The sequence below is a fragment of the Rhipicephalus microplus genome, chromosome 9 (assembly GCF_043290135.1).
Source record: "Rhipicephalus microplus isolate Deutch F79 chromosome 9, USDA_Rmic, whole genome shotgun sequence".
Lineage (NCBI taxonomy): Eukaryota > Metazoa > Arthropoda > Arachnida > Ixodida > Ixodidae > Rhipicephalus > Rhipicephalus microplus.
This window is the reverse complement of record NC_134708.1, coordinates 4,156,907-4,171,937: the sequence shown is the minus strand read 5'-3', so window position 1 is coordinate 4,171,937 and position 15,031 is coordinate 4,156,907. Positions and strand designations below refer to the sequence as shown.

At 46.1% G+C, this 15,031-nt stretch overlaps 1 protein-coding gene across 2 annotated transcripts in view; it reads right to left on the bottom strand.

Moving 5' to 3' along the window:
- The window catches only part of LOC119163343 (uncharacterized), a 59,399-nt gene that overhangs the window by 16,002 nt on the left and 28,366 nt on the right, over nt 1-15,031 (bottom strand). For both annotated transcript variants that reach the window (XM_037415324.2, XM_037415325.2), the window contains exons 5-6: nt 14,139-14,287; nt 7,124-7,203 (exon numbers count right to left, since the gene is read on the bottom strand). In XM_037415324.2, coding sequence (XP_037271221.2) covers nt 7,124-7,203; nt 14,139-14,287 — 229 coding nt within the window. The remainder of the gene's footprint in view (nt 1-7,123; nt 7,204-14,138; nt 14,288-15,031) is intronic.

The following is a 15,031-nucleotide window of genomic DNA, read 5'->3' as shown; positions in this document are numbered from 1 at the left end:
AGGTCACAGAACTGCCCGCGCCAAGCGACGGTCGATTCCTGCAAATATGACACTGTAATGCCCAACCACATGCACGCAATGTTCAAGCCATGACGACAGAATTTGCTGTCACCATGGCGGTCATGAAGGGCCGGCCATTCATCGTGATCGTGTCGCAGGTTTCTGGAAAACCCAAAAAACTGCTTGTCATCTAGAAAAATATCGTGAATATTTCCGCATCATGATCCTACATTCTCGCAACGGTTGCAAGCGAGGCAGCCGCCGTATTCTGTTGTTAAGGGGAGAGGCTACCATGGAAGGGCAACTTTTTTGTTTGCAGAGATATTTTCAGGGTAGGGTAATAATAAAGCCATTTGAGTAACTACAAAATTTCTTGCATTTAGGTTCACTGGTTCCCAAGTTACAGCTATTTATCAGGATAATTCACATAGGTTTCTTAGTCAGGCTCTGGTGAATTGAATAAATGTGCCAGCACCGTAAAATTTGCTATGATGATTCCTGGATGGGTGCTTTACACTAAGACAGAGCCTTTTTTTTTTTTTTCAATTTCTATGCTGAAAAGCTTTAGCAGAGCACTGTATTTGGTGTTTGCCATTGAGCATTTATCAATGAAATTTCAATTATTTATCACAAATTACAAACACAATAAATTTAAAAGATGGCTCTGTGAGTGTGTGGGCTATTTACTAGGATACAGAATAAACAAATCTGACAGAAATCAAATGAACCATTGCAGAGATAACACCAGACTAAACAGCCTCACTGGCCAAAAAAAGTCATTCTGAGAAAACTGACTTTGAAAGTTTCGAACCCATATTTTGGTATAAGATAACCCTGCAAAGCAGCTAGAAATGTTCTTTAGGACTCTGTTCCTGCTTGTGTTGCAGCCGTTCTTGAGCCTTTTTCACACGATAAGGGTCGTTCTGCGCTGCCCGTTGGTTGCCGGTAAAGCACAGTCAGTTGCCGATATAGCGCCGAGCTTTGGTTGCACAGCAACACATTTGCTATCCTCCCCGATCGCACTGTTCAGGGCCGTAACCATTGCAGTTAGCGAGCACAACGCATCAGGCGCCCTTGAGCAGGAAACACCAACACCAGCTTCACTTGTGACGACGAAGCGTTGCGCCGATGGTGTAGCAATCTCGACGTCGCAATAAGCGTCAATGCAGTCGTCGTCTTGAAGAGACAAACGAGAAACTCCACAGCATTGACGCAACTGTCGCTCACCCGCTAGTGCATCCCAAGTCCCAAACTTGGCCCTGCCCATTGTTCGTGACAAAACAACAATCAACGTCTCGCGAACATGGCAAAAGAGTCTCATAAAGAAGGTGAAAGATTGAAGAGCACGTGTGACAAACAAGCGGAATGATGGCACAAAGAACGCCCAGAGAGTACTGGCGCTTGCGATGCTTGCAAGGCCGGCCCCGGAGCAAACGGCAAGCCGGGGGAACAGATGCATGATCGCGCGCAGCAGCCAGTAGGAACTGCGTGATCGCCCACTCCTTTGAGAGGCGCGCACTTCTTCGAATTGCAGCTTCGCATCCAAGCCGCGGGAGACTTCAAAACTTCGAGGCCCCCCAATCATGGGCGATTCCCGCCTCGGCCAAGCCGCTGCTGCTGCCGCCGGTGGCGAAAAAGAAAAAAAAAAAAAAGAGAGCAAGAATTCACGAGCAAAACAAGACCAAGATGGTGGCGCTAGGCCGCGTGGTTGGGAAATGGCAAACACGCGAAGTTGGGGTATTTTCAGCGCTTGCTGGCCACTCGCCGGCTGCTGTGGCATGTTATATAATTTATTTGATGTACTTTTGCGATGAATTAAACATTGATATTTACAGAACAAAGAGTTTATAAGACATACTGCCCGAATATGTGGTTTTTAAACATCAAATTTTTTGCGATTTTTCGGTTTGTTTTGATGTTTTGGTGGTAGCGTGCTGCAATGTCAGTTACTTGCTACAATGTCAACGGCGGCGGCGCTGTCATCGTGCGAGGTTGCCGTGAAGTTGGCAAAGTGCCCCGTAGCACACGCTTTTGGGCACCCTCGAGACCACAGCAGATATACCGATTGTGAGAAAAGATAACCGCAATACGCTTTAAGGGGGGACGTGGGTCTTAGAATGGTGAAAAATGGCCAAAAAGTCGAATTTGAGAAAATGCGATATTTGAAATTTTTAGACCTATAAGCACGTGTCCTCAAATTGTGAACGTTGAATTCGATCAGTAAATGGATTAAAATTGATTCTGAAGTCGCCACGGGAGCCGCAAAACAACCCACGGCAGGTCAAATTCGTTCAAACTTCCCGCGCGCGTCGCCGGCGAGGCAGTCGCCGATCGCCGCCATCTTGGGCTTGTTTTGAAGCCGATTCCTTTGTGTTCATTTTGCCACCCTTCAAAATGGCGTCGCTTAAACAGAACGGCTGCCCTCGCCCCTTTTCCGGAACCCCCTTCCGGGCCGCTGATTGGCCGGAGCGCGCGCGCACCAGGCGAGCCCTCTGTTCCTCGCTTCCCATTGGCTGATGCGGCCAAAGTTGCCCGCGCTTTTTTTAATATTGTTTGTCAGCCACCGGTTCCCGTTGGCGCACGTTGTTCGTCTGCTTCCCGCACGTGCCTGCTTGTGCTACGCGACCGATGCACCAACTTTCAGTCTTTTGCCAGCATGATTGGAGACGCTCGTCTAAAGAAGACGCGCCAAGCATACGGCAAGAAACAGAGGCGCCCTGGAACGCCCGCCAGAAGAAAGCAGCCGACAACGTGCAGCCGATTTCGCCCAATGCCGCCGAAGCGGCGCATTCCGACGACGGCGCACACCTGCGGTTGCTTGTGTCTGAAGCGGTGCATTCTCCTGAGCCTTACAGCAGCACCTCATCAAATTGTGTCGTCGTCGGATCGTCCTCTTGCACTTCCAGCAGCATCCTAGACCGCATTGACACGGAGTTTTATTCGGCGGACGAGTTTGCTGAGTGTGCGAGAAATGCAGCGGGCTTGAAGGCATCACTCGCATTGCAGTGCGCGACATAACGTAAGTTCGAGTTACTAGATATTGATCTGGAGGATGGTGGCAAAGAAAACGGGACAGAATTTGTTATTGTTGATCTGGCAGCGATACGCTCGCTATTTGGACTTGTCGCATACCCAGAATGCAGTGAAAGAAGCATCACTATTTCAAAGGCCAAGAAAGAGTACGGGCTGCGTTCGAAGCTCATAGTCACGTGCGGCAGTTGCGACTTTCACGAAGAGCGTTTTTCGTCCCCACGTATAGACGACGAGGCCGACGCCAAAATAAAACCGTTTGAAGTTACTATGCGTGCCATGAAGGCCATCAACAGTATCGGCAAGGGGGCAACGGCTCTGAAGGACTTCTTTGCCGGGATGAATATCTCGCATCGAGGGCTCCACCACAAGAGTTACCAAAGCCACATTAATATAATGAAAGAAGCCTGCTGTGCGACTGCTGCCGAATGCGAAGCGGCGAGCGCTGCTCGCGTCAAGGAGCTCTATGCGGAGTTCGGCAACGCGCCTGGAAACGTCGACGTCATTTATGACGGCACCTGGCTTACGCGTGGACATAGCTGGCATATATGTGTTGGCTGCATTGTTGAGATGTATACAGTCGCCGACCGATTTTCCGGACTCCAAAAATTCGGACTTGTTGGATATTCCGGACTTCATAAATGCACCGTCAGGGATCCCATAGAGCTAATGCATTGTTTCGACCAATTTTTCGGGCGAATTTGCCCCTGAAAGTTCGATTTTTCGGCTAAATCGCTCGTTTTGTGCCACGCCCCAAGCCATTGTGAACGCCGCCATGTTGGATTTTCCGTCGGCTTGGCTAAGCTTGGTCTTCAGATGCTTTTCCTGCCTCCGAGATTGGAATGCGCACGCCATATTTTAAGTTTCGGAGGCCGTGTTTGCTTTTTAAAAGACGCGGTGATGGATGCCGTTTTTTCGTCTTCGGTCAGCACTATCGTCATCACATCGCACGGGGAGGAGGCGAAACACGGAGTGAGGCGAAAGAAGGATTCTTTTATTGTCGTTGCAGCTTGTTTCAGTCGCCATTCTGCACGTGTTGTGTCGCGTAGCGTCGAGACGTTGTGTGCTTCGCAGCGGCTATCTGCGGCGTCGAATTTTGTGTTCTCGGTACCATGGCTCCGCTATCTGTGCCATCGCGGGAGCCAGGTGGTGTAAAGAAGCGTGGGAAGTATACGACCCTGACGATGGAGAAGAAAGCTGCCATAATCAAGCTAATAGAGAGTGGACGTTCGCAGCTAGATATCGCTGGATGATGTCGTCGGGCGGTCGTCGTTGTCGTCGGATGACAACGACGACCGCCCGCATCCGTCGGAGATCGCCAACGCGGTGACAATTTTGTCGAGCGTTTACGGCGACGATGTCACCTTGGCGCAAATACGGGCAAACCAAATTGCCTCCAAGCGTAGTTTGAGGCAAGGCAGCATCAAGGACTTTTTTAAACCTGCCTGATGCAATAAACTTCAGATTTTTGGCGAAAACGAATTTTTCGGACTGTTCGATTTTTCGTACTTTTTTTCGGTCCCCGCCAGGTCCGAAAAATCGGTCGGCGACTGTAGTGGCCTCGTGATAGACCATATCGTGCTATCGAACTTTTGCCTGGCTTGCACCACAGGACCCAAGAAAGGAGAAGCAGGACATTCTGCCTGGCTCATTCAGCATGCCCCTCTGTGCCAGAAGAACGTTGATTGTAATGCTGGCCAGATGGAAGTGGAGGCAGCACTACGCTTGTTTGAGCGGTCACTTGAAAAGCACAACCTTCGTTATACGACAATGCTGTCGGACGGCAACAGCAGGACATTCCATGCACTCACAGAAAAAGAGGTATACGGCTTCATAAAGGTGGCCAAAAAGGACTGCATAAATCACAAACACAAGCGTATGGGAGCTGCCTTACGTACCCTTGTAGACAAAAAAAAAAAGCTCAAGGTGGCTCACTTGGTGGAAAGGGCAGACTTACGCAACAAAAGATAAAGAAGATCACCTCATACTAGGGCTACGCATAGAGAAGCCACAGGAACGATGTTCCAGGTATGCAGAAGGCTGTTCTAGCAACTTTGAACCACATGTCTTCAACTGACGAGGCACCAAAGCATGACCTTTACGCTGAACGCCCTGAATCCTGGTGCAAATTTCAGAGAGCTCTTGCTAAAAATGAGAAGCCGCCACGACACAAGGAAAGCCTGCCTGATTTCGTAACTGAGGCATTGGAGCCTGTGTTTAGGCGGCTGAGCAACAATGCCCTTTTGGAAAGGTGCAGCGATGGGATCACCCAGAACCCAAGTGAGAGCCTGCACGCTATGATTTGGCAGCAGGCCCCCAAAACTCAGCATGCATCCTTGCGGAGCATTGAAAGGGCAGTTGCCGAAGCCATCAGCCGTTTCAACCAAGGCACAACCAAGAGCAACGTGGAAATTGCCAAGAAGCTGGGCTACAGCGCTGCCAATAACTTGGTGCGTCGCAGCCTTGAAAAGGGCAAGGGCAGGCTGCAAAAATCGCGAAGAGAGCATCTCGACAGCAGTTCAATAAAGAAAAGACTTTCAAAGCGTCACAAGCCAGCATGCAGGGGACTCTGCTTACAGCCCTGGTCTGCTATAAACAGTCATGATGGCAAATAGTGAGAATTTTTGCAAAAATAAATATTCTTGGTTTTAGTCCTACACATTGTGTAAATCTATTGTCTATCCAAGGACAACATCATTACATGATTTTTTTATGTTCCTTTCACTTGCAAGGCACTGGAACGACCACAAAGTAATAAAATAATAATTCTCATGCTCAGTCAATGACTATTTTATAGTTCTAGAACAAGCTGTGAACAGTATTCTAAGTGGTCACAGTGAAATTTATCATGGCCATTTATCCTATAATATAAAGCTACAGAATGATGTCATTAATATCGCTGTAGCTTCACTTTAGCAAAATTTAAAGTTGCTAGAAACTTCAAACGGGTTTTTCTCAGTTCGAAGTTTTTGCACATTGCACTCGGCCTTAGGGGGGGGGGGGGGGTTTCCTATGTTAAACTTGAGTGAATGAGACTAATTTGGTATCATTTTATTCGTCTTGACATGATCTAGGGGATGATGCTATTTCTATTTTTCAAGCATCACTTTAAAAATTACCATTGAAGATTTTAGTGAGAGAAATTTATTGTAATATAGTGACCATAAGTGTTCGTCCGTATTCTTGCTTATAAAATGCCTTCAAATGAATAAAAATAGCATCACCCCCTACAGCAAGTCTCCAGTATTGGGATTATGCATTCACTTTTTGAATTTAGCAAGAATAAATTGCAAGTAATTAAGATTCGCAATTAATTAATACACAATTAAAACACAATTCATTAATACACGCTTAATTAATATTCAGACCTTCATATTCTTTAAACCACTTGAAATATTAAGAAAGAAATTAGAGATTTGAAATTAGCACGAAAAACTAGCTAAGGTAGTGAAGTTTGGTTAAGATTGAGCAAAAAATTTTTTAAAAATTTTAGAACCCACGTCCCCCCTTAATGGCGTGCACGAACAGCGCGAGGACAGCTTGCAGAAGATAGCGCCATCAACCACCGAAGATGAGCGAAAAGCAACAAAGAAGCCATTTCCAACAGTGTACGCGAATGTCAATTGCGAAACACTAAGCGACCAAACTATATTTCTTTTGCATTACCGTATTTTTTGCTCATCCCAAAAAAGTTTTCATAAAATTTGCCTTGCGGAATAAACGAACCCACAACTTTGTAGCGATATTTCGAGAAAAAAGTGTGTTCATTACGCCAGTAAATGCGGTAGTGCAAAACCAGCCCTACACAAGTGCAATCAAGTGCTTCCTAAACAATTTCACCGTGTAATCAAATGAAATGACCCAACCACTGGAGTTTAGTGACTCGAAAATCACCCTGCTAAGAACAGCCTATGCATGCCAAACAAATTCAGGGTCAGGGTCCACAGTATAATGTTTTCATTGTGGAAATGCACACTTTGGAAAATTAACATCAGCACCTACATTCAATACCTCAAGGCCATTTGTTATTACCCCTTAAATACTCGTGCGAAGAGTGCACCAGGATAAGCAAGCACCAGTAGCAGCAGCTCACCTTTATCTCCTGCTTGGAAGTTGCAGTCTTTCGCTTTTTGGACGTGCCTTTGCCAGCAGAGCCAGGCGTTGTGGATTTTCCTGCAATACAGAAAAAAAAGCACATCTACTCGACACGCCACATGAGGATGTACTTAGAAAAATTCTACGATTCCGACAATGCCTAATGCAAATTCTCAGCACATCTTTGTGTTGCGGAAGCCCAATTGTGTTTTGGCTTTCTGCAAAGTATTGACTACTCTATTGGCCGCGAGATCGATCAGAGTCGCCACCTGGCGGCACCTGGTCAAAACCGTGAAGTGTGGATGGCTCTTTGCGTCTTCTGCTAGTCACATCGTGTTTTTATGTGCATATATGTCATGCACGCGCTCAAATTGTGGTTAATCCGGTCTTGTCAGCGCAAGTGTAACTGTTTCTATGTACGCCTGAAACGACGCACCAAAGCATTTGGTCTTTCTCAGCTGCTAATGCATTGTAATAAGATCGGCGAGTGCAACTTTCCAGAGTACCGTTTATTGTCGTCGTACCCTTCATTCGCCAAAATATTTTCAGAGTGGGTGGCGCTTTCTGTTTCAAGCACATCGCAAAATGCTCTTGGCATCAACTCAATTGTTAAAAAAAAAAAAACAGGCACTGTTGGTAGGTGTACAACTACGGAAGTGTAGTTTATCAATCAAGCGAGGAGCCTCAGTTGTGATTATCTGGCCATGGTAGCACTACATAAAAATATTACTATCACATAAACTTTGAGACTTTGGTACTTGCCCTACAGTGGAAGGGCAACTTTTTTATTTATCTATAGATCTGTAGGAAATTTTCATTTCGCAGATTCAGATGTGCATATTCTAAAAATGTAATTACTTTTTGACCGGTCAAGAAGTTTCCAAGATACTCCACAATCCATGTAAAACCTGGGTCTTTAGTTTTTAGCCTAATTAGCATCTAAGCAGGAAGCACCAAAACGATGGTGACAGCATAGAAACAATGTAGTGATGCCACCGAGGTCTTCTGATTTGGAGCAATTTTCGGAGCAGCAAAATTTTCTTTTTGGAGCACATTGGAGCAGCAAAACTTTAATTTGAAGCACTTTGCAGCAGTAAAATTTTCTACTTTGGAGCAGTTTGGAGCAGCTAAATTTTCCAGTTTGGAGCAATCTGGAGCAGCTAACCTCATATTCTGGAGGAGCAGCAAGTTGAATTTATATTCAAGGATATGAAAAATTATTTTGAGGCTCTTTTAAAAAGCTAGAAATATTTATATTCATTGCGAATTTCGTAGAGTCAATCATCTTATCAGAACTTCCTGCTTCAGTTGATGATGCCAAATAATGGCATCATGCTGTTGAGCATTCTGAAAAAACTTGAGCGATTATTTCCGTTGCAAATAAACAGTCGATTAAAACTGTACTTCATGAAATAACAATATAAATACAGCTATGTGACTATCAGCAGATATGATAGACAAACGCTGTGACGTACAATGCAAGAGACTCACACATTCCCAAGTGCATTTCCCTAAGATGACTTCAAGAACAAAAAAAGGTTCTTTTTCTTTACAACTGATTAGACTGCTGGGCGTAATATGACGTCATTCAGCTAGCCTCATAAAGCCACCCTCCTCCGGCACTTATCTCTGAGCTGAAACTACACGATTAAGCCAACTTTATTTTCTTTTTGCAGCAATATTTTATGTGGCTAGGGCGTTCTGTCTATACTCCAAAAACCCCCTACTATGTCCTGTAGAAAGCAGTGCATAAAAAAAATGTCACAGGGTACCTTATGCATATGCCTAAGACAACTCGAAGGCAAGATTCATTTTGTTTTTAATGGGATAGCAAATATATGGACATTCTCAACTGGTTTTAGCCGCTGCCAGGGATGTAGCCAAAAAGTTTCAAAAGTTTGGGGGGGGGGGGGGGGGGGCAGAACTGTCATTTTGCGCTATTTGTGACTCCAGCAATTCATGCGGCACCTAGCGGCAATATAAAGAAGCTACATACTGAGGTCCAAACAGTCCAAGCACCAGTCGTATACGGCAGGAGCACGGTAGGATGATGCCGCCCGTGAAGAAAAAACGAATGGTCAAGCAGATTACTTCTTTCCAGGTGAGGCACCAGAGTTAACTTGTTAACTTGAACCTATTAAATGACCACTGTATCCACTGACTACATGTAGCTGTGGCGCCCGAAGTATGTAAACGAATTTCGCAGAGATGCGGTGCGCCATGTGCATTACACAAACAACGGGACCACTTCAAGAACCTCGCTCGCGTTCGGGGGGCCACTGGTGCCGACTAGAATAAGATTCTCCCCGTCAACAACCAGCTCCCCTTCTACAAAGCCGCGCGAACTTTTATCACACTGCAGAAAACTCAATATTTGTGTTAGCAACAGCACACGCGGTGAACTTCGTGAATCCACCATGTTGCAACTTTGTAGCACCCTCTCATGTTCACTTGAGTTGCGAATATGTGCCATGGCAAAAAAAAAAAAAAAAATCTGAGATGGAGGCGGAGGCACATTCCTGATGTGCCCCCCCCCCCCCTCGGCTACGCCACTGGCCATCATGTTTTGTGTAATGTCCCAATCGATAACATCCCCCGGCGCATTGTATTTTACACGCGGGTAAAAGCTGTGCCAGCGAGGGCGACAAACATGGCTAAAGCAGAGGTAAGAAGAGTTGACTTAATTCCTTCGCACTGAGGGCGGATGTGATAACATCGGACCGTGTGCCAGACCTCCCATCGATTGTTACTCGAGAAAGGAACGCGCCGCCCGTTACGAAAGAACAAGAAGGAGCAAGATTCGCGAGGGGGAGGGAGGGGCGTTGTTATAATCTTTGACATTAAGGATGTGATTGCTGGTGCACAAGCTATTTACGGCTATTATACCCTTCTACTTTGTACTCTCAATGCAAACAGACTGCGCAAAAAGTGCTTCGCTTTTTAGAGCGGCACTGAGCCTTGTAGTGACACGTATCCCGAAGGAGTGTGGCCACTAGCGTGGGTCCGGTCTTAGCGAGCCGAAGGGCACGCGTTAACCGTCGCCATGGCGAGAACACAGTACTGCTCAAGGTCGCAACACTATATTGTCTGTGGCAACACCAAACGCAGTACAGCCCGTTGCAAAGACGCGGCGGGAAATCAAATAGGCTTATCCACGCCACGGGCATAAAAGTACTACACAGGGTGCCACGAACACGTCTCCGCGGTAAAGGTGATCCACGGGGACACCAGGACCAAGGTCCGATTGCTCGAGCGAGGGCAAAGGCGCTCGCGTTGGCTTCGGAGAGAGACGGGTCGGCATAGTTAGGCCACGCACTAGGACACCGTACCACCCTTCGGCCATGCATACACAGTGGGGCAACAAAATGTGAGCGTTCACCTCGGGGGCGAAGCGCCGTCAGCGAAGTCTGACAAGCCCCGAGCGACGGACGGAAAAAACTGCGTGGCTTACCGTCAGCTATCCCGGAGAGTATCTGCCCGCTCCCGACGCACGCGCGCAAAACCTCTCGGGAGACTCCGTGCGCGGCACCACAGTCAACATCCGCTACCGAGTGAAGGGGTTAAATGTCCCTCCGCTCCTTTAAATCGGCCCCCAGCAAATTGATCTATAGCATATTGCACTCCTTAAACATCCTACATTGTTTCTACACCGTCGCCAATGTTTTGGTGCTTCCTGCTTAGATGCTCTTAGGCTGCAATCAAAGGACGCTGGTTTTACATTGATTTGGAAGTATCTTGGAAACTACTTGACCTATACAAAAAGTAATCACACATTTAGAATCTGCACATATAAATACACAAACTCTGAAGATCTCATTCAAATCTATAGATAAATAAACTTCTAAGTGCCGCATCCTCTTTTATAATAAAGACAAGCATGTTCATTTTTTTTTACAGACAAAAAATAATCACTGCCTTTCGTCGGTCACTAACAATGCCACACAAATGCTGAATACAATGTAAAAAAGATGAAATTTTCAGTGAAATCATACGAAATTATATATAATACATGCCGTCTGAATTAATTTTCACCGTCTGGGCTCTTTAAAGCGTTCTTGAATCTAAGAAGACGGTTGCGCACAATAACTCTGTTTTAACCAGGCCTTTTTTGTAGCCCCATCACGCAAGTAATGAATCGATGAAAGCTTTCTGCTGAACTCTTATATAAGATATTTACTGGTACAAGAACTTGTGCGCACACCTGGTAAACGTAGTGTAACGCAAAGCGCCATCAGCCACTAAGCTTTGTGGGAATAGAGGCTAGGCTGCCGCCTTTGCGCGGGCTTTTTCACGTATTTCTGCTGTTCTCATGTCCCGACATGACTCCCCTCATTCACTGTCTGCCGCGCTGGGAGAGCAAGGAGTGACGCTCAACCCCTCTCACCCGGTAGCGGATGTAAACTGTGGCGCCGCGTGCGAGGTCTCTCGAGGACGTTTCGCGCTCGCGCGCTTCGGGAGCGAGTCAGATTTCTTCGGGACAGCTGAGGGTGAGCACGCATCCTCTTCTCCGTCCATCAACTTACATTGTTTGGGGCACGTCAGACTTCGCCACCGGCGCCTCGCGCTTGAGGCAAACGCTCACCTTTTTGATGCCCCTTTGCGTACGCTAGGCCGAAGAGCGGTATGGTGTCCTAGTGCATTGTCAAACTGCGCCGATCCATATCTTTCCGAAGCCAACGCGAGCGTCTTTGCCCTCACTAGAGCAACCGGATCTTTGTCCCGGTTTCTCCGTGAATCACTTTTACAGCGGAGACGTACTCACGGCAGCCCTGTGTAGTGCTGCTTGCCCGTGGCGTGGATAAGCCCATTTACTTTCCCGCCACGCCTTTGTAACAGGCTGTACTGTGTTTTGGTGTTGCCACAGACAATAAAGTGTTGCGACCTTGAGCAGTATCGTGTCCTCGCCACAGCGATTGTTAACGCGTGCCCTGCGGCTCGCTAAGACCGGACCCACGCTAGTGGCCATACTGCTTCGGGATACGTATACACTACAGCTTTCCTGACTAGACTCATCGACTGTCCCACATTTCATGGTGAACAGAATGAGAGAAGAAAAAAAAAAAAAAAAACTCATACGCGAACGGTGGTACTGAACTAATTGCAAAGATATGCGGGATTTTTACAATCATTCTTTCTATTTTTTATTTTATTACGCAGATGACAAAGATTTAAATAAGTAGTTCGGTCACCCTACAGCAGTGCGTAGCAGGCGGAACACAAGCCAAGCACGTACAAACAACACAGCAAAGGCGTGATTTAGTGCGAAAGCATGAAGAGAGTCGCCCAGGGCAAGCATCCCTATGAAAGACAGCGCTTTACTCGTGGGTAATGTTAACGTTGCATAAGCATCATGCACCGATTCAGAAGAGAAGAGCGTAGATATTAACAGTCAACTGTAGTTGACGCATTTTATTCACCGATAATCGGCTCAGACAGCACGCAACGAAGCGCCGCTTCCTGTATCTGTATACGCGCTGCCGACCGCCTATCCACACTTGCGTGGGACGGTGCTGCCGTCTATAGCCCGATCTCGCCGCGAATAAATCAATTTTTGTGAAGTAGGACCGCACCCACTACACCACTATTTCTGCCTGTCATGTAGCGCACTACGTGCTAGGAAGAAAAAGTGTGTTCCATACTTGTCATCATGGCAACAAGCAGTGCTGACCGACAAGACCAAATTTAGATGCACATACAGTAAAACCTCGTTAATTCGAAGTCACTGGAGCCGCGAGAAAGCTTCGAATTAAGTGGGTTTTGGAACTAATCAAAGTAATCAATGCTCGTCGTTTGCTGTGCCAGCTTACTTGCGGCTCCAAAGGTTATGTTTTCCAGCAATACCTGTTCTTTATTTTTGCCGCAAACATGGAGGATTGGTAGACCTCGTTGCTGCCACCGAAAAAACAAAAAAACAAAACGCAATCGTGATTGAAATGTGCGCCTACGGAAAACAAGACATTTTCACTGCAACACAGCAGTGACACGCGGGCAGCATGTCGCCTGCTCCTTTCTGCGTCAGCACGTCATGATGAGAGCATTGGCACATTCTTTCTATTAACATTATGAATTTCTTAATGGCCAGTATGACGAAGCTCACGATGTGTTTTGGGTGGAAAAAGTTATCTTTGAATCTTTCAAACTTAGTTTTCGAAGTAAATGTTGCTGCCAAGAACTTCACCAGCAGTGCAAAAACGCAAATTACTGGAGCTACCGGCAATCGAAGGTTCGCATATTCGCGATTTTCGCAAAGCTGTTCTTTATTAATTCCTTTACAATCCCAGAAAGAATAGGTAAACCATGACCCGCTGATGTTGCAAGAAATATGCGACAAGCTGCTCACGTGTCACCACTGTGTTGCAGTGAAGCATAGCTGATTTTCCGCAGGCCCACATTTCGGTTGTTTACGAGACCGTCTTTTATTGTTTCTGTTTGCGCTGGAAGTAGTGAGACTGAGGTGCTTCAGCTGCCACTCATTAGTATCAATACGTTGCATTGCCTTGCGGCAATTAATGGCCGTTGTTTCCGCATACTTGCGGTGAAATCGGTATCTGGAACTTGCAAATGACACTCTAAGTTTTCGAATTAGATGGACTGGTGCCGGCCACCGCTTCAAAATTATCCACTCAAACTTACATTGCAAAGTGCGTGACCGGGGAAATCCTTCAAATTAAGTGGGATTTCAAAATTAACAAGTTCAAGTTAACGATGTTTTACTGTATATGCCCTATTAAGTGGACAGGGGCTGTCATGAGAAAAACAATGATCTATGATACAGTATGACAGCCTTGGTTGGCAAAGCATCAATAGCGTTCTTCAAAGCTCGAAAGTTTTTTCCCTGGCCACGGCAAGTTATGTCTTCGTCCACCTTTCTTTATACTCATTTAAATTACGATTCCTACTAACAACATCCCCTATACCTTCCTTGGGAATCATTGCCTGTTATTTCTTATTGATATTTGCATACAAGAAAAAACTAGCTTTTCTTTTCTTGCCCCTGTGAGCCTCGACTCAACTCTTTGCTTTCTTGGCACCCGGAAGAGGCTTCTTGTTGTCAAACGGCTTGAGCAGGAAGCTGAGGATGCGATCGGTGCACTCCTCGGCCGTGCCACTCTTCTCCAGGTCAAGCATGCCCAGCAGGTCCTTCTGAGCAGCCTTTTTGAGCCTGCACACCGTGGTCACAATTACATTCTGTGATGGATTTTCTTGACACAGCAAAGCTATAGCACTGAAGCACATGCCTGCTACAGCACCAGAAAAATAACACTAAAGTTTACTCCTCCTTTCCATTGATCCTCCTTCATTTATCATAAGACTGAAGCTCTGTGTACACTAGTTGCTGTTCCTTTTGCAAGAACACCTTTTCATTTCCTAGACAGCACCACCCTTTCGGCAAACACATTTTCCAAATTAAGTAAGTCAGTGAGTGCCTGCAAGCGTCCAGTTTAGTTCTCCCAAGAAAAATATACCACGACACTAAACTATCAAAATGTTCCTCCTATCATTCGTGTATGTTATTCCAAATGTGTTAATGATGTAGGAACTGAAATCAACCACAATACTAGTGGCATAGTCACACAAGTCTTCACTTCAGAGTCAAGGTAAGTTGTCGTCGAGTGTAGTGTACTTGAGTGGCAAAAAAAAAAAAAACACCATTACTAATCGCACTGAACAATTCAGCAAGTTGTGAGAAGGTGAACTGCTGCACCATCCACCAGCGTTGTTCAATCACAACAGTTGCAAAACATTATGAAGCCGGGTACACCTGCGGACAATAATGTGGAGCATAGGAAGACACATTGTGAAAAATTGGAACCGAGAAAATAGAAAACACACATATATATAATGTAAATGTGAAGAAAGAAAAGTGGATGAAAACGTAACTTGCCGTGGGCAGGAACCGAAACTG